Source organism: Bufo bufo, chromosome 6 (assembly GCF_905171765.1).
Source record: "Bufo bufo chromosome 6, aBufBuf1.1, whole genome shotgun sequence".
NCBI classification, from domain to species: Eukaryota; Metazoa; Chordata; class Amphibia; order Anura; family Bufonidae; genus Bufo; species Bufo bufo.
In genome coordinates this window covers 408,485,540-408,506,042 of record NC_053394.1, presented here as the reverse complement: position 1 = coordinate 408,506,042, position 20,503 = coordinate 408,485,540, and the positions used below count along the sequence as shown (strand labels likewise).

At 47.9% G+C, this 20,503-nt stretch overlaps 1 protein-coding gene across 1 annotated transcript in view; it reads left to right on the top strand.

Annotated features, from left to right (window-relative positions):
- LOC121005801 (zinc finger protein 850-like) overlaps positions 1-16,567 on the top strand; it is a 1,060,224-nt gene extending 1,043,657 nt beyond the window's left edge. Inside the window, exon 9 of the mRNA XM_040438565.1 lies at positions 15,605-16,567. Coding sequence (XP_040294499.1) covers positions 15,605-16,567 — 963 coding nt within the window. The remainder of the gene's footprint in view (positions 1-15,604) is intronic.
- Positions 16,568-20,503: the final 3,936 nt, after the last annotated feature.

Genomic DNA, 20,503 nt, shown 5'->3' with positions numbered 1-20,503 from the left:
CTAGGCCATCTTTGTGCTCGGATCGGCTCATGGTGAGATGTTACCCTAAGTAACCCTACTCACCCCACCCCTACCTAAAGAGCAGCAGGGTTATGCCGGAACTGCTGTCGAAGGGTAGCCTAAAGGGGGCTACACCAATAAGGAGTACCTGAGAAGAAGGGTGGGTACCTGGGAGGGCCGAAGTGCTCGAACCGACAAGTGTGAGCAGGAGAGGTCGGCATAAATAGGCCATGCCCCGCCTCCCCTCTCACAAACCCGGCAACCTTAAAAGGTTTCTATCACTTCGTATGACATAATTAGCTCTCAGACACTAGCGATCCGCTAGTGTCTGCTCTGGCCAACCATCCTAATATAACAGCTTTTGGGGCAGCCCGTGGGCGGGCTGGAGGGACGCGCTGGGCGGTGGCTGTGTATGAAGGTAGACGGAGCCTCTAGGTGCTAATGACGCCCACATAGCACCTAGAGGCTCATTAGCATATTTATAAAAGTTATTTTTTTAGCAAAACGGCTGCCCCAAAAGCTGTTATATTAGGATGGTTGGCCAGAGCAGACACTAGCGGATCGCTAGTGTCTGAGAGCTAATTATGTCATACGAAGTGATAGAAACCCTTTAATTGCCTACACTTGTGCTCGGATCGGCTCATGGTGAGATGTTACCCTAACTAACCCTACTCACCCCACCCCTACCTAAAGAGCAGCAGGGTTATGCTGGAACTGCTGTCGAAGGGTAGCCTAAAGGGGCCAAAAGATGCAACACTTAGAAATTGAAAAGACTTTATTTAACACAGCACTACAAAACCAAATTTCGAAAGGCCAGCGACATCTCACATTGGGGATCTGGGATGTAACGCATGTAGCAGGAGGAACTCCAGCGTCCTAACCGTTTGATGATGTGTACGCGCACCTTATGCATGGAGGCAGCAGCCGCCGCGCCGATGCAGAAGGAGTGCCCCGTGATCGACAGAGGATCAATACCTGAACCGGATAACAAAATACGGATGAACCTGAGAAAAGATGCAGTAGACAAAGGTGCAGCCCCTAGCTTGAGCAACTGGGAATCTGCAGGCTCGGACCCGACCATAAGCAACCATGCGTCTAACACCCGTACCGGACACCACCTATTGGCAGAGGGGAAGTACCTGATCTCTACCGATTACCCCGGCCGAGACGTCTTGGACGAGGCCAAGGTAAGAACGTATATGGAGCCGTGCCGGCGGAGCTGATCCTCGCGCAGGAATTTAGCAGGCGTGTTGGCGCCCGTAAGCTCGCCTGGCCTGAGGAACCCCTAGAAGGCCAGGTACATGGCTGTCTCTAGTAGAGCACTAAGCTGCGGCCCGAATGGTTTATCCTGTAATTTGTCAGCCACAGACCTAAACATATCACCAGTGAACGGCTGACGAGTATGCCGTTTCTTAACGGACATCTTCCTTAGACCCTTCAATGTTGCTCTGATAGGGTGGGCTGAGAAGAGCGACGGCCGGTCCGGACACAGCATGTACCAATGGTGTTGAATACCTGCCAGGTACAATTTAATAGTGCTATAGGCCAGATTCAGTTGAGAGTGGCAAAACCCGACAAACCCCAATAGGTGAGTGATAGGCCCCTGCTCTGTGGCCGGGTAGGTGTTCTTATATTTTAGGAAGAGGCGCCAAGCCGTCTTGTGAGCCCTCAGGGTATTAGTAGACAGGGACTTGGCCATCAGCCTCCTAGCTACGGCGGGATGGGAGACTAGTCCAACCGCAACTGGGACTGGTGAGGAGTTGGCGTTGGCAACCGATCTGCCCCCAGACAAACCTGAAAGAAAAGTTGAAAATTAAGGCGGGACAGAGCATCCGCTGCGACATTACGCTGTCCACTAATATGCCTACAAACAAAACGAACCTCCTGACAAACGACATAATCTGTGTGGAACTAGACCTGCCTTTCATGAAGATGTCCACGACTGCCGCGTTGTCAGTCAGGAACAGCACCGTCCGTTTCTTCCACTGCTCGCCCCATACAACCGCTGCCCCTACAATAGGATACACCTCGAACAAAGAGGAACATGAGGAGAATCCCGGGATTGATGCGACCTCTATTGGCCATGCACTAGCAAACCAATGATCGCCGTGCAGTGTGGCGAAGCCGACTGATGACGAGGCATCAGTGTGGACTACAGGAGACTGGTCCGAGATCACCAGAACAAAGAGTGACACTCCGTTCCACTGAGTTAAAAACCTATCCCACATTGAGAGATCTGCCATGGCCTCCGGACCGAGAGTCACCATGTCGTCCTGCGCGCGGGCCTGGGGGAGCAATCCTAGGAGTCTCGAAATGAAGGACCTACCCTGGGGGATGATGCGCATGGCAAAGTTGAGCATGCCTAAGAGGGACTGAAGATCCGCTCTGATCGCCACTCTCACTCGCGCCCACCTATGCACAACCTGTCTAACCCTATCTAGCTTATCAGGTGGGAGACTAGCTTGCATGCGTACTGTGTCCAGCCGAATTCCCAAGAATGTGATTGCCTTCTACCTTGTGAGAAGCTATAGGCACGCACAGATCGGAAAACCCTGTACGCAAACGCTGTAGGTCCTGGGGCTGCTGTGCCGGGGGTTCAATAAGAAGGAAGTCGTCCAGGTAATGTGTGACATGACTGACCCGAAAGACATCTGACAATACCCAATGCAAGGCGGTCGCCAACTGGTCAAAGAGCCACGGGCTCGATTTGGACCCGAAGGTCAGCTTATTGGCAAAGTAATACTGTTCCTGCCACTTGATGCCATGCCACTGCCACAGGTCTGGCTGGATGGGGAGCAGTTTGAAGGTGTCTGTGATATCCGCCTTAGACAACCAGGCGCCTCTGCCAAACTTAAGTATTACCTCAATAGCCTCATTGATGGAGGCATACCTCATTGAAAACTCATCTGAGGGGATGCATGCCCGTATGCCCAGGACGGTGGCCTCAACCACCCCTGCCAACCCCGAGAAGCACAAAAGGGAGCCCATACGTGAGAATCGCTCCTAACTCACTTGGCGGCCATGTCAGCAACCTACCCCGGCAGTGTCACAGCAGAGTAGCTGGCCGAACTGAAAACCTAAACAAGTAATAACAAATAGGTGACCAAACGTATCACTGCTGCGGCACCCCTACCCTAACCTAATAGCGCTCCTCACAACCCCTGCCGACGCTGCATGACGAAAGTAACCCACTGAACCACGCGTGTGTAAGCACAGACTGACGCCAACGCTAAGTGGCTCGTCTCAACCCCCGATACTACTTAAGTACACGGAGGCTGCACTCACCAACAGAAGCCTGCTACCCAAGTATAAGTATGGCTAAACGCTGTGTTTTTATTTATTTTTAACATATGTCAATTCATTTATTTTCCCTGCTGGACAACTACCTCCCCCAAACACCCTACCACCCCAGCAACCCTAAACTGGATTATCAGATCCTACTGAATCAACATGAGGCACCACTAGACAGGTGCAATTCCAACAGTGGCCGGTAGGTGGCGATCATCATATGTGTGCCACCAACCAGCGCTCCCGCCATCACGTCGGACCCAGCTGAACCAGACCCGACGCATGGGGAGCTGCAAAACACATGGCGCGCTGGAGGAGCGACGAGGTGCCGGTGAGGGCGGCCAGAGTGTGCGTGTGCCGACTGCAGGGCGAGAGCAGGTGAGGGGGTAGATGCCATTTACACATGTTGTGCGGCCCGGATGGACCGGACCGCTGCAGATGAAACACGGGGAGGAGGATGAGGGCAGCAGCTGCGCCGGGCGGACCTGAGGAAATCGTAGTATGCTCAGCGTGAGCCAGAGTGTCGGTCGAGCAATCTGCAGAGACCTACCTATGCCGCGACGAAAAATAGCCCAGTGCGTTAACGAGCCTCAAACTCCCGTCGCTCTGAGGTGACGATTCACGCGTGTCGATCCGAAGCACTCGAACCGACGAGTGTGAGCAGGAGAGGTCGGCATAAATAGGCCATGCCCCGCCTCCCCTCTCACAAACCCGGCAACCTTAATTGCCTACACTTATGTAGAGCAACAATTCTTTTTTTTCAGATCATCAGAGATTTCTTTGCCATGAGGTGCCATGTTGAACTTCCAGTGACAAGAATGAGAGAGTGTGACAGTGGAACCTGTCTTTTTAAACCACCTACACCAGGTGCTTATCCATGTCCTCCTCAATGGACATCCTCATATCCCTAACAAAAACAGAGCACATTGTTGTTTTCTCTTTCTCATCCGTCTCATTGGGGGACACAGGCCTTGACCATGGGTATAGCTGTTGCCGCTAGGAGGCGGACACTAAGCACACAAAGTGTAAGCTCCTCCCTCTTCAGCTATATCCCTTCCTGCAGGGACCAAGCTAATCCGTTTTAGCTTAGTGTCTGTTGGAGGCAGACCTTCCTGCTTGCAGGGCTGCTGATTTACTAATTTTGTCTCTCTTTTTTTTTTTTTTTCTAACGGGAAGCTTCAGGCAGTCCGGGTAAAAACTGCCCGCACTCCCACCCAGGAGACAGGAGACCAGGAGGTCACCCAAACCCCCTACTCGTTCCCACTCTCTAGAAGAAAAGGAGGACCAGAGGTCCCGGTAAAAATCTCTGTCTCCAGCCAGCAAGCTCATCACCACGGCCGCCCCCAGCGAAAGTCCCCTCTGTTCTGGTGTAGCGTCCCTCACCAAGGGGCCGCACACCGAAGGTGGTGATCCGGCTGAGTCAGGGGGGCAGAGGACATCTGACAGGTGAGTAGGAGCAGTGCTCCCCTCCACCCTCCCTCCAGTAACCCCCTTAGGACCAAGTCCAGTGCTTTAAGGGTTAACATACCTGGGACGCTGCTGCAGCAAGGGGGTGGCTGCTTTCTTGCTGCAGCTTCCCGGGCTGACGGCGTCCTCTGGAGCACACCGGGAGAGGAGGGGCGGGTTGTCCTGATGAAGCACCGTTTCCTATGTCAGCACGTTGCCTTGCTGCTGGGGCAGCCAGGTCCATTATTATCCGAGGCCCTGGTTTCTGTGTGGCCTGCGACTGTAGGCTTCCCTGCGGTGGCCGGGGATGCCGGCGTGGGCTGTGCGGCCTGAGAGCGAGGGGCGTGTCCTGGGATGATGGACGGGCGCTGGAGCGGCAGCATTTTGGGGGGTGTAACTTGTGTTCGCCCCCACCCCCATGTCAGCGGCAGAGCAGTGCGAGAGTGGGCTCTGCCCACTTCAGGATTTTTAAAGCTCCTGGCAGGAAATGAGGGTCTGACTGGCGTTTGGAGGGACACAGGCTGGGTAAGTGTTGTTTGTCACTTCTTGCAGGGCCTAACCTTCCCATTTTCCTCATTGGAGTGACAGGGGTTTCATTATGTCTGAACCCAGGTCCCGAAGCAGGCGGTCCCGTTGGTACGTAATTTTGCCTGCACATCATGTCGCACAAAATTTTCATCTGTCAGACTCCCTCTGCTTTGCGGCTCGGCTCTGGACCCATTGCTTCCCGCTGCCCAACCTACAGAAGAACCGGAATGGGTGCATTCCATGTCTAGGGTGGTACAGGATGTCTCCAATACCAACAAAGCTATTGTGGGTATATTGGGGCGTTTGTCGGCAAGGCAGTCCTCTGACCGGTCTGACTCTGGGGATCATGGGGCTCTTGCCCATGGTGTGCGCCCCGCAAAACGGGCCATAACTTCCTCCCCCAAATGGGGTTCTGTGTCTCCCGTGTCCTTGGCCTCTCCTCCTGCTGCTAGAAAGTCTCACTCCGACATGTCCTCAGCTGAAGAGGCATGTTCCAAGGAGAGAGGGTCAGATGAGGATGTCTCACCGGAGGGTCAGTCGCCCAAACTATCCTCTATGGTGGACCATTTAATTACGGCAGTTATTGAGACGTTGCAGGTTGAAGATCCCGCTCCGTCATCTGTCAGCTCGGGTTTTTCCTTTAGAAGGTTCCGTCGCTCGCACAAGTGTTTCCCCAACCACCAGGAGTTTGATTCCTCTCTCTTCAAGGAGTGGAATTTTCCAGATAGATGTTTTATGTTGCCAAAACTCTTTAATGTCCTTTATCCTTTTCTGGAGGATTTGACTAAGAAATGGTCGGCTCCACCTATAGTGGACCGGCCAGTTTCCCGCTTGGCTAAACATACTACCTTGCCAATGTCGGATGGGGCTTCTTTTTCTGATATCAATGATAAGAAGCTGGAAGCGTTTGCAAAATCTGCCTTTGAAGCAGTGGGCACAGCACTGCAGCCGGTGTTTGCCTCTACATGGGTGAGCAAGGCTATGGGGGAGTGGGCAAATAACTTACATCAGGGTCTTGAGTTGGGAGTCCCCTCGGAGGAACTTGCAGATGTGGCCCTGCAGCTCTCGCATGCCAGTGCATGTATTTGTGAAGCATCTTTGGACACTGCCAGGTTTGACTAGCTCATCAGCCCTGTTAGTGGCTGTTCGCCATACCCTATGGCTCTCATGATGGGCGGCAGAAAATGCTTCAAAGCGGACCCTGACGGCCCTCCCATTTACCAGCAGCAGACTTTTTGGTAAGCGCCTGGATGAGATCACTTCGGACGCTACAGGTGGTAAGAGCACCCATTTACTTCAGAACAGGGGGCGGTCTAATAAGGCAATAAAGCGAAAGCCTATTTTTCGTCCCTTTCAGAGTTTTTCCAGGCACAAGGGAGTGTCCGATAAGTCGGCCGCGGGCCGGAAGTGCAATCCTTCCTTTAAGCCGCGGCCTTCCTGGCATTCCCATCAACAGGGATCCAAGTCCTTTAATCCTTAGAGCTCTGCTACATGATGGGTGGCTCCCGGCGCCCTCCGTTCGGGTGGGCGGGCGGCTTCATGTGTTTCGGCATGTTTGGCTGGCTGAGGGAGGTCATTGCAGAGGGATTTCAAATCCTCCCCTCCATCCCGTTTTTTTCCGGTCGTCTCCTCCAGCTGCTCCCACAGCCGCAGATTCTTTTTTTCTGGCAATACGCACGCTGCTGCAGCAAGGTGTGATTGTTTTGGTTCCTGCGCAAGACCGTTTTCAGCTCCAATCTCTTTGTGGGTGGTTCCCAAAAAAGAGGGGATGGTCCATCCCATTCTAGACCTCAAGGCGCTCAACTGTTTCCTTTGCGTCCACAGATTCCGGATGGAGTCACTGAGGTCGGTCATTGCGTCCATGGAACCGGAGGAGTACCTGTTCTCGATAGACATCAAGGACTCTTATCTTCACGTGCCCATATGCATCAGTCATCAGAGGTTTCTCTGGTTCGCAGAGGGTTAATTTCACTACCAATTTGTAGCCCTCCTGTTTAGCCTGGCCACGGCTCCCAGGGTCTTTACGAAGGTTCTGGCGGCAGTCATGTCCCTGCTCCATGCCAGGAGGATTGTGGCGATCACTTACATGGATGACATCCTGGTGACTCCTTGGATCTGCCAATGTGTCTCCTTGCCCCAGTGCGCCGGGCCTTCAGATGGTGGATGGCCTCTCCAATGTTGACATCGAGGCGTTCGTTTCTCCCTCTCCGTTGGAGGGTGTTAACAACGGACACAAGCCTCAGGGGTTGGGGGGGAGTGTTGGAAAATATCTCGGTCCAGGGGGTGGGGGGGAGTGTTGGAAAATATCTCGGTCCAGGGGGTATGGTCACGCGAGGAGCGCTCCCTTCCAATCAATGTTCTGGAGTTGAGGGCGATTCGGCTCTCTCTGCAACACTGGGCCGACCATCTCAGGGTTTGTCCGGTGCGGTTGCAGTCCAACAACTCCAAGGCGGTGGCATACATCAGTCACCAGGGCGGCACCTGGAGCCCAGGTTTCATGGAGGAGATGGCGCTGATTTTCAGCTGGGCGGAGAAACATGTTCCGGCGCTATCGGCAGTTCACATTCCAGGTGTAGACAACTGGATTGCGGACTTTCTCAGCTGGGAGCGTCTCGATCCCGGCAAGTGGGCTCTTCACCCACAGGTCTTTTGGGACATCTACGAGAGGTGGGGGTCATCCGGATGTGGATCTCATGGCCTTCAACAACAAGGTCGAGGACTTCGTTGCACGGTCCAGGGCCCTGGCATGCGATGCACTGGTGATCCTGTGGAGTCGGTTCATGTTTCCTTACGTGTTCCCGCCTCTTCCGCTCATTTCGCGGCTTCAGGAAGATCAGGTCCAAGTGACTGCCCGTCATTCTCGTGGCCACAGATTGGCCACGCAGAGTGTGGCACGCATCCCTAGTCGCCCTTCTCTCTGAAGAACCTTGGCGTCTTCCGCTCCGGGTGAACCTGCTGTCGTAGGGGCCGATCTTCCACCCGAATTTAGGGTCGCTACATTTGGCGGCTTCATCAGCCATGTCGTTATACTGAAGGCTCTGGGTTTTTCGGATGCAGTAGTCCAGGCTATGATTCGTGACAGGAAGCCGTCGTCTTCCAGAATCTACCACCGGACTCGGAAGTCCTACTTTAGTTGGTGCGAGTAGAGACCGCTCCCGTTTGTTTTTCTTTGCCGTGACTTTTGGCTTTCCTGCAGTCGGGCGTGGACTTGGTGCTGGCTCTCAGCTCTCTCAAAGGGCAAGTGTCAGCTCTGTCCATTCTTTTTCAGCGAAATTTAGCTTCGCTTTTGGAGGTTCGGACTTTTATGCTGCGCCCCCCCTTCCGTCCTCCATCGGATCCTTGGGATCTTAATCTAGTGCTCAACGCTCTCCAATCTTCTCGGTTTGAGCCTTTGCAGCAGGTGTCGCTGTGCTTCCTGTCTTATAAGGTGGCTTTTTTGGTTGCAATTACTTCTATCCATATAGTATCGGAACTCGCGGCTTTGTCATGTCGGTCGCCTTTCCTGATCCTCCATCAGGATAAGGTGATCCTTCGCCCTGTGCAGTCCTTCTTGCCGAAGGTGGTGTCAACATTCCATCTAAATGATGAGATTATTCTTCCTTCATTTTGTCCGGACCCTTCTCATCCTCGAGAACAGTCGCTCCATATTCTGGATCTGGTGCATTCAGTGCGTATCTATCTCTGTCCCAGATGGCATCTTTTAGGCGGACGGATTCCCTGTTCATGATTCCAGAGGGGCCGAGATGAGGGCTGGCAGCTTCAAAGACTTTGTTTGGCTATTGTGGAAGCGCACCGTGTTAAGGACCGGGTCCTGCCCTTCCGGGTGACTGCTCATTCAGCTCTGGCAGTGGGAGCCTCTTGAGCGATGCATCACGGGGCTTCGGCCCTTTAGATGTGCAAGGCGGCAACCTGGTCGTCTTTCCATACTTTTTCTAAGTTTTACAGGGTGCACACCTTTGCATCTTCTGACGCTTCTTTGGGGCGTAGAGTTTTGCAAACAGCGGTTCTCTGATTGGCAGGGGGGTTGAAGTTATGCCCACCCTCAGGGTAGGGTTGGGCGATATACCGGTATCACGATATACCGCGGTATTAAAAAAACGGCGATATGGCGATATCGCTGTTTCCAAAATACCGCGGTATTTTGTGACGTCATCAAAGCGGTCAGCTCACATTGTGCCCTGACCGCTTCTAAACGTGCGCCCGCCCGCCCCTGCACCTTGCATAGCGCTGCCGCTGAGTAACATTACTTCCTCTCGCTCCTGGCCTGGCTCCTTCTTGCTCCGCCTCCCTTAGTCAAGTCTCCACCCACCATCTGACATCATCACCGTCGTCACCCACCAGTGCCGGCTCTATTGTATATGTGGCGAATCGATCCCCTGTGTGAGTACTGGTGTCTCTGGAGAGACTTTTCCTGCGGCTGCCTCACTAGTGTGTGCTCTGGTGACGAAATTATAAACTTACTACTTCCTGCAGCGGCCGCCCCGGCTCTCCCTCCTCCTTGCTCCCATATTCAAATCTCTGCCCACCGGCATCTGATGTCAGAATCAGAGCACACAAGCGAGGCAGCCGCGGGAAAGGTATATCGCAAAGTATTACTGCATGTATGGTGGCCTGTGGCCACAAGACCTTATTATAACGCCTCCTTGTGGCCCCCCATACAGTGTAACGCCTCCTTGTGGCCCCCCATACAGTGTAACGCCTCCTTGGGCCCCCCCATACTGTGTAACGCCTCCTTGTGGCCCCCCATACAGTGTAACGCCTCCTTGTTGCCCCCCATACAGTGTAACGCCTCCTTGTGGCCCCCCCATACAGTGTAACGCCTCCTTGTGGCCCCCCCATACAGTGTAACGCCTCCTTGTGGCCCCCCCATACAGTGTAACACCTCCTTGTGGCCCCCCCATACAGTGTAACGCCTCCTTGTGGCCCCCCATACAGTGTGACGCCTCCTTGTGGCCCCCCATACAGTGTGACGCCTCCTTGTGGCCCCCCCATACAGTGTGACGCCTCCTTGTGGCCCCCCCATACAGTGTAACGCCTCCTTGTGGCCCCCCCATACAGTGTAACGTCTCCTTGTGGCTGCCCCCATACAGTATAACGTCTCCTTGTGGCCCCCCCATACAGTATAACTTCTCCTTGTGGCTGCCCCCATACAGTATAACGTCTCCTTGTGGCGGCCCCCATACAGTATAACGTCTCCATGTGGCTGCCCCCATACAGTATAACGTCTCCTTGTGGCTGCCCCCATACAGTATAACGTCTCCTTGTGGCTGCCCCCATACAGTATAACGTCTCCTTGTGGCTGCCCCCATACAGTATAACGTCTCCTTGTGGCTGCCCCCATACAGTATAACGTCTCCTTGTGGCTGCCCCCATACAGTATAACGTCTCCTTGTGGCTGCCCCCATACAGTATAACGTCTCCTTGTGGCTGCCCCCATACAGTATAACGTCTCCTTGTGGCTGCCCCCATACAGTATAACGTCTCCTTGTGGCTGCCCCCATACAGTATAACGTCTCCTTGTGGCTGCCCCCATACAGTATAACGTCTCCTTGTGGCTGCCCCCATACAGTATAACGTCTCCTTGTGGCTGCCCCCATACAGTATAACGTCTCCTTGTGGTTTTTTTTCTTTTAAACGGGTATTTATCGCGATATATATCGTTATCGCGATAAATATTTTAATATCGTTATCGTCTGAATATTTTTGATATCGTCCAACCCTACCTCAGGGACTGCTCTGGAACGTCTCATGGTCAAGGCCTGTGTCCCCCAATGAGACGGATGAGAAAACTAGATTTTTTTTACTTACCGTAAAATCTGTTTCTCTTCCGTTCATTTGGGGACACAGCTCCCACCCAGTTTTTTTGTTTATGGGCCTTTTCGGGCCTGTGTGGTTCTGGGTTTGCACATAATGTGATTTTCTTATGTCTGGCTTTTCCTACTGCTTTTGCACTAAACTGATTAGTTTGGTCCCTGCAGGAAGGGATATAGCTGAAGAGGGAGGAGCTTACACTTTGTGTGCTTAGTGTCCGCCTCCTAGCCGCAACAGCTATACCCATGGTCAAGGCCTGTGTACCCCAATGAACGGAAGAGAAACAGATTTTACGGTGAGGACAAAAATCTAGTTTTTTCTACCTCCTTTTAGGTGTGCTAACTGAAACATTGGCATGTTGTCTTAAAGAGGACCTTTCATGTTTTTATTTTTTTTATTTTTTCTAAATACCTTTTTAAATAGCTTTTTTTTTTCTCCCTGGCTGTGATTATCTCCGCTGTTATTGGATCGTGGCATAGCCACAGGGAGAAGGAGATGCCCATTGAGAATCCCTAGCATCTCCTCCTCCCGGTACCGATGCTCAGTATTAACATACGGAGCGGAAAAACTGCAGGGGGGCACAGTGGGACGTAGGAGCGATATTTAAAAAAAAACAGGCAGGGTGGCAACCTCTTTAAAGCTGATGAGCTTGGGCAAGAGAAGCTACATAGATCAGTTGGTAATCTGCAGCAAGTTTCCTTCTGGATTTCTCTCCTCCATCTACAACTGGACAATGTGGTTGGTTGGTGACAATGGCAGGAACATTGTGGCTGCACTTCATTTGGGGGAAATAACACATGTTCCCTGCATGGCACACATCATAGATTTAGTGGTGCATCAAATTTTGAAAAAGCAACGTGGCTTGTAGATGGTATTGGTCATGTCCATGGGAATGTCCAGGCCCTTCTGAATGTGAATTGACAAAATGGTCTGCCTTCGTACCGTTTGAATTCCACCTTACATACGCTGAAGCGTTGCTATGAGCAGCGTAAAGAGATTAATGATTTACATGATGCATGAGACCACCACAGCAGAGAGGATATGTTATTTTAAGCTCAGTCAGTGGCAGCTCATCAGGGCCATGTGTAGCATACGCAACCCCTTCGAAGAGGCCACCAGAGTAGGGACAAGCATTACCATGACATCATCCTGATATTTATATTTGTACTAATGCTCACACTGATGCAACAAGGACTAGCGGAAGAACATCAACCTCCACAGGTTTCTGGGGATCCTGTAGCTGATAGGAACTTGAACGGACGAAGTCACGTAAAGGAGGAAGTGGAGGAGGAAAAGTTTGTGGTACAGGGAGACATGGAGTTTTCCCAGGCACAGCTAGGGAAGGAGGTTGGCGCTCGGTATGATAGCTATGCTCATGATGATGATGATGATGATGATGATGATGACGATGACATTGGCCATGACCAACCATTGCAGTAGGGTCTTAAAGAACTGGGTCCTCAGGCATGCTGGTGAGCATGACAAACTGAATGCTTGGTTGCCTACATGCTGGCAAGCATATGGTTAGCATCAAGCAAAGTGATGACTATTGGATAGCCATATCTCCAACCTGCCTGAGTCAGAGAACTCCTGCCCTTTCTGGTGGTGCTACCCCGACAATAAGTCTCAGAAGGCACAGAAGCAGCAGCCAATTTAGATTTCTTAATGTAATGGAAGTTTTTTTAAGTGCTGTGCCAACCTGATGCATATCAGCAAAAGGACAAGCATTGCCTGAACAACCGGGTTCAGTCGTACCTGGACTGTGCCCTTGTTTCTGCACATAGCCTGTACCCTGACTCCATGGACTTCTGGGAGGGAGATTGGAACAGTGGCTGGAACTGGCCCAGTTTGATATGTGTACAGTCTTGTCCAGCCTCCAGTGCAGGGTATTCAGTGTGGCAGGTGGCTTCATCACACACCTCCATCTGATGCCAGTGAGTAGATCTGCCAGAGATTCATACACAGATTATCAGGCCAATGGGAGCAGATTTGATTCTGGTTGAATTTATTCGTTCCCTCTTCTGACTGATTGTTTAGAATTACACCTGAAATGTATTTCAAGAAAGTGGTCTCTCTCTAGTGATATATACTTTTCATAATCTTTGGATGGTGTGTACAGTATATATGAGTCACAAGCACTTAAAGGAGTTGTCTCATCTGAGACAATTGGGGCATATTACTAGGATATGTCCACATTGTCTGATAGGTGCAGGTTCAACTGCTGGGACCTGGACATATATCTAGAACGGAGCGGGCCAAAGTGGTGGCTGGAGGACTCTGGTCCAGCCACCACCATGCGCTCTTCCCATAGAAGTGAATGGGAGCGCACTGTGCATGACCGGCCACTGTTTCCATTCACTTCTATGGGCCTGGCGGAAATAGCCAAGCTAGTGCTGCGCATGCACAGTGCACCATCCACCACTTTCGAGGCTCCGTTTAAGAGATAGGTGCAGGTCCCAGCGGTGGGACCTGCAGCTACCAGACAATAGGGGCATATCCTAGCGAATTGCCCACATTGTCTCAGATGAGACAACCCCTTTAATAAAAATGCACGAAAAAAAGCAGGATGTTATGGTGTGGGCCATGTAGTTTGTTTACTTGAGAGTGACAGGACTAAGATTTGGAAAGAGCTCGGTGTGCACAGTGTCCTAGCTCCAGTGATGATGTTCGGTTCACAGGATTATTCTTTGGCGCTATATGTAGTTTGTGTAACCGGGAAAGGCTGCAGGATAAGGCTACATTCACACAACAGTGAAAAATGGCACACAGATGTTTTTAGAATGAATTGAACTCAATGGCGCTATTCACATGGCCATTTTTTTAAAAAAAGATTTAGAAAAATAGGACATGTCCTGTTTGTGGCCGTTCTCACTGTCAGATGGACCCCATGTAAATCAATGGGACTATTTTAATAGCCATTTAGACAGGAGTGCATCCATGTAATGGCCGTTTAAAATGGGTACAATAGTGGAAAATTGCCTTTTAGGGGTTAAAATAAAAATAAATTACCTTATCAGCTTGCACACACAAGGCAGTCTCTCTTGGTGCTGAAGGACCTGTGCTACCAACGTGATGACATCACCATGCTCTCCCAGCATTATTGCTTAGGAGAGAATGGTGACATCATCCGACTGAGAGTGTAGGTCCTTTAGCACCAAATGAAGACCGACTTTTCTCTACGCGTGCAAGTGGATGAGAGGAGTAATTTTTTATTTATTTTTTTCCCCATAAAAACAAAACCATGCACTTTATTATTAGTGATGGGGGCCACCCTGGGGAACATTATTACTAACTGGGGCCACAATGGGGGGCATTATGTATACTGCAGGGATTGGTAATTAAATAATAAAAGCAAATAAAAATCATCCTGGCTGTTAAAAATGAATGCAAAACGTCCAGACGACCAAGAAAGGGTTGAAAAATGGCCATAAAAAACTGAGCTTGCTAGTTTTTTTTATGGCCTTTTTTCACATGTTAATGTAGCCTTAAGAGGTTATACAAAAAAGTCTCACCACTGAACACCAGATATTTGTCTGCTGCTGCTGGGAAGAGCGTGATGTGCTCTGTATTACTTTTTTTTATTTTTATTTTTTATTTACAGTACAGGAGCTTCACTGATGTAAAGGGAACACTAAGGGACAGCACTACTGCAGGGGGCGCACAAAGGGGGAATAACTACTGTGTGGGGGCACTTAGGGGGCATAACTACTGTTTGGAGACATCAAGAGGACATTCTACTGAGTGGAGGCACTTGGGGAGCATCAGTACTGTGAAGAGGGCACTAAGGGGGAATTCCACTGGGAAATAGTCACTTAGGGGAGATAACTATTGTGTGGGGCACTAATAGGGTATTCAGCGCCTCTTGTCCAGCGCTAGGAAATGTTTTAGTTATATATCTTTTAAATGACTGACTGGGTGGGGGTTGCAGGGAAGTTGCTCAAGGTGGGTGCCAGCGTTTTCTAGTTATGCCTCTCGGTCTACTATTAGATTGTGGTCTGTTTGGCCACCACTGTTTTAGTCAATTGATAGTTGAAATTTGTGCCATGCCTTGTAATTTCTGTGGATTTTTTTTTTTTTTTAAGTTATAAAACTTCAAAGCAATTTTTATGTTATTCATGTTATTCATTCATAAATAATAAAATGTGTTTTATTCTTGGCAGATGACGGTACTAGGAACTTAGAGAAATATCTGGTATCTTCAGATTTTGAAGTAGATGATTGTGGTATCACACGAGATACATTTGAAGAGCATGCCAATATGCAAGATATACCCTCATCCAATCACAGCAACAATGCATCATTTGATTCTTTTAAAAAGGTCCGATCTTCTGATTCATCACAGACTGTAACACAGAATAAAAGTCACAGAAGAGGTCCTAAACCTCAAACAGCTCACGTAAAAGAGAAGCTATTTTCATGTTCAGATTGTGGAAAATGTTTTGAGTGTAAATCCGCTCTTGATGCCCATCAGAGAATTCACACAGGAGAGAAGCCATTTTCATGTTTACAATGTGGGAAATGTTTTAATCAGAAGTCGGCTCTTGTTACACATCAGAGAAATCATACAGGGGAGAAGCCATTTTCATGTTCAGAATGTGGGAAATGTTTTAAACAAAAATCACACCTTGTTATACATCAGAGAAATCACACAGGGGAGAAGCCGTTTTCATGTTCAGAATGTGGGAAATGTTTTAAGCAGACATCAAATCTTGTTATACATCAGAGGAATCACACAGGGGAGAAGCCGTTTTCATGTTCACAATGTGGGAAATGTTTTGAGTATAAATTGGTTCTTGATGCCCATCAGAGAATTCACAAGGAAGAGAAGCCATTTTCATGTTCACAATGTGGGAAATATTTTAATCAGAAGTCTGCTCTTGTTACTCATCAGAGAAATCACACAGGGGAGAAGCCATTTTCATGTTCAGAATGTGGGAAATGTTTTAAACAAAAATCACACCTTGTTATACATCAGAGAAATCACACAGGGGAGAAACCGTTTTCATGTTCAGAATGTGGGAAATGTTTTAAACAGACATCAACTCTTGTTATACATCAAAGAAATCACACAGGGGTGAAGCCGTTTTCATGTTCAGAATGTGGGAAATGTTTTAAGCAGACATCGGCTCTTATTGTGCATCGGAGAAATCACACAGGGGAGAAGCCATTTTCATGTTCAGAATGTGGGAAATGTTTTACCAATACATCATCTCTATTTAAACATCAGAGAAATCACACAGGGAAGAAGCCATTTTCATGTTCAGAATGTGGGAAATGTTTTGAGTATAAATCGGTTCTTGGTGTCCATCAGAGAATTCACACAGGAGAGAAGCCATTTTCATGTTCAGAATGTGAGAAATGTTTTACCAATACATCATCTCTATTTAAACATCAGAGAATTCACACAGGAGAGAAGCCATATTCATGTTCAGAATGTGATATGTGGTTCAACCATAAATTATCTCTTGTTAAACATAAAAAAACCCACATATAATAAAAGCCATCTTCATGCTTAGCCCGTTAGTGACCACCCTTATGTGTTTTTATGGTGGTCACTAACTGGCTTTAGTCCTTCAGATACTCTTTTTTGCAGGGAGATAAAACAGTGCCTTGCTTTCAGTTACCAGAGGTAGCTGAGGGCATGGAGTGATGATTGGGACCGCTGTGAGAGCTTCCCAAACAAACATAGTATCCTGTATTGAATGAATATTGGTAATCAAAGGACAGATCCAGTTAAAAGTGAAACAAATTATTTTTTTATATATCTCTAAAGACAAATGTTTGATGAGAGAAAATTAAGAAAGAAAAAAACAACTAGTTTTCCAAAGGTACCACCCTGCGGTACCACTCTGCAGGTGATCGGTATGGGGACCCTCCATTCCTGTAAAACTGCAAATACAGGGGCCTGTATGTGAAAGTCTAAAAAATAGAGCTGGATTCCCACAAGAGCTGGTGTCCAGACATGTGGAAAAAGGGGCGTCATTCACACTTGTAAATGGCCAGTTATTTGCAGTCAAGTGGAATGACAGATAGGATGTAACATAGTTTAAAAGGCTGAAAAAAGACATCTGTCCATCCAGTTTGGCCTGTTATCATGCAAGTTGATCCAGAGGAAGGCAAAAAAAAAAAAACTGAGGTAGAAGTTGTTCCTGACTCCTGACTCAGGCAATCAGAATAACTCCCTGGATCAACGACCCCTCTCTAGTAGCTATAACCTGTAATATTATTACACTTCAGAAATACATCCAGGCCCCTCTTGAACTCTTTAAGTGAACTCATCACTATCACCACCTCCTCAGGCACTGCTCTTACCGTAAAGAATCCTCTTCTATGTTTGTGTACAAACCTTCTTTCCTCCAGACGCAGAGGATGTCCCCTCGTCACAGTCCTGGGGATAAATAGATGATGGGAGTGATCTCTGTACTGACCCCTGATATATTATTTACATAGTTATTAGATCTCCCCTCAGTTGTCTTTTCTCTAAACTGAATAACCCTAATTTTGATAATCTTTCAGAGTACTGCAGTCCACCAATTCCAGTTATTACTTTAGTTGACCTCCTCTGAACCCTCTTCAGCTTTGCTATGTCTGCCTTGTTCACAGGCGCCCAGAACTGTACACAGTACTAAATGTGTGGTATATCTAGTGACTTGTAAAGTGGCAGGGCTATGTTCTCATCATGTGCATCTATGCCCCTTTTGATGCAACCCATTATCTAATTGCCCTTGGCAGCAGCTGCCTGACACTGGTTTCTACAGCTTACTTTGCTGTTCACTAAAATTCCCAGGTCCTTTTCCATGTCATTGTTACCCAGTGTTTAACCATTTAGTATATACTGTTGACTTGCATTATTTCTGTGTAACCTTACATTTGTCAGTGTTAAACCTCATCTGCCACTTCTCTGCCCAAGCCTCCAATCTATCCAGATCCCTCTGTAGCAGTATACTGTCCTCTTCCGTGTTAGGCTACTTTCACACTCGCGTTTGGTGCGGATCAGTCATGGATCTGCACAAACGCATCCGTTCAGATAATACAACCGCATTCATCCGTTCAGAACGGATCCGTTTGTATTATCTTTAACATAACCGAAACTGATCCGTCTTGAACACCATTGAAAGTCAATGGGGGACGGATCTGTTTTCTATTGTCAGTAAAAACAGATCTGTCCCCATTGAGTTACATTGTGTGTCAGGACGGATCCGTTTGGCTCAGTTTCGTCAGACGGACACCAAAACGCTGCAAACAGCTTTTTGGTGTGCGCCTCCAAAGCAAAATGGAGGCGGAACAGAGCCAAACTGATACATTCTAAGCAGATACTAATCAATTCAGAACGCATTAAGGGCAAAACTGATCCGTTTTGGACCGATTGTGAGATCCTTGAACGGATCTCACAAACGGAATCCAAAACGCCAGTGTGAAAGTAGCCTTAATTACTTTACACAGTTTAGCGTCATCTGCAAAAATTTATATTTTACTGTGCAAGCCTTCTACAAGATCATTAATAAATACATTGAAGACAATAGGGCCCAATAATGACCCCTGTGGTACCCCACTAGTGACAGTGACCCAATCTGAGTGTGTACCATTAATAACCACCCTTTCTTTTCTACCACTCAGCCAGTTACTTACCCACATACAGACATTTTCTCCCAGTCCAAGCATTCTCATTTTATATACTAACCTTTTATGTGGTACAGTGTCAAATGCTTTGGAGAAGTCCAGATATACGACATCCATTGATTCGCTGATGTCAAGTCTAGAACTTACCTCCTCATAGAAACTGATTAAATTAGTTTGACATGACGATCCCTCATGAAGCCATGCTGATATGGCATTATTTGCTTATTTGCGTTAAGGTACTCCAAGATAGCATCTCTTTGAAGGTTTTCTAACAGTTTACCCTCGACAGATGTTAAACTTACCGGCCTATAGTTTCTGGGCTCTGTTTTTAGACCCTTTTTGAATATTGGCACCACATTTGCTTTGTGCCAAGGGTGTGGAACACCCCCTGTCAGTATAGAGTCTTTAAATATCAGAAATAAGGGTCTGGCTATGACATTACTTAATTCCCTTTGAATACGGTGGTGTATGCCATCTGGTCCCAGCAATTTTGTCCATTATAATCTTGTTAAGATGCCACTGTACTTCTTCGTGCGTCAGACAGGGCACTTTTAATGGGGAATTTACTTTTTACATTCTGCATTTCATCTGACAGTTTATTATCTTCTGAATACATGGAGAAGAAAATATTTAATAGCTTTGCTTTTTCCACATCGTTCTCTGCAACTCCCACCTCATTACTCTGTAAAGGGCCAACACCTTCAGATTTATACTTTTTACCATTTATATAATTGAAAACAAATTTTTGGGTTAGTTTTACTCTCTTTGGCAATTAATCTCTCTGTCTCTAGTTTGGCTGCTTTTATTTGTCTTTTACATATTCAATCTTTTTGCTTGTAGTTTTTTAATGCTTCCTCGCTACCCTCCTGTTTTAGTGATTTAAATGCTTTCTTTTTGTCATTTATTGCTTTCTTTACATTTCTATTTATCCACATTTGTTTTTTTTCCCTTGTTCCTTAACCTTTTATTCCCATAAGGTATGTACCTCCCACAATTAGATTTTAGGATGCTTTTAAAAATATCCCATTTTGTGGCTGTATTTTTATTGTTGAGGACTTTGTTCTAGTTAGTTAGGCCTATGGCCTCTCTTAGTTGGCTAAATTTTTTGCTTTTTTGCAGTTTGGTATTTTTTGTTCTCCCTGAAGAAACACTCTTTTGAATGACAATTACAAGGTTATTGCTTTATGGTCACTATTTCCCAGGTGTCCTCCAACCTGCACATCTGTTATTCTGTCAGGTCTATTGGCTAATACTAAGTCCAGTGTGGCCATCCTTTTAGTCGGGTCCTGAACCAGTTGGGAAAAGTAATTGTCTTTGGTTATTGCCAAGAACCTGTTTCCTTTATGAGATGTACACGTTTTAGTTTCCGAGTCTATATCTGGGTAGTTGAAGTCCCCCATAATAACGACCTCCTTATGATTTGCCGCCTCGTCTATTTCATTTAGTAGTAGATTTTCTGTGGACTCTGGTATATTAGGTGGCTTATAATAAACTCCTATCAGTATTTTATTATAGTTTTTTTTTTCTCCATGTATTTCTTCCCACAGTGACTCCACCTGTTCATGTCCCTCACATATCTTCCCTGAATGTGGGCTTTAGACAGGACTTTACATAAAGGTAGACCCCTCCCCCTCTCCGGTTTTAAACAGACTGTATCCCTGTATGGTAACTGCCCAGTCATAGCTTTCACCCAGCCATGTCTCAGTTATTCCTACTATGTCATAGTTCTCCTCACACATCACTTATTCCAGTTCCCCAGTTTTATTAGTTAGGCTTCTGGCATTGGTATACATACAATAAAGAGGCTTAT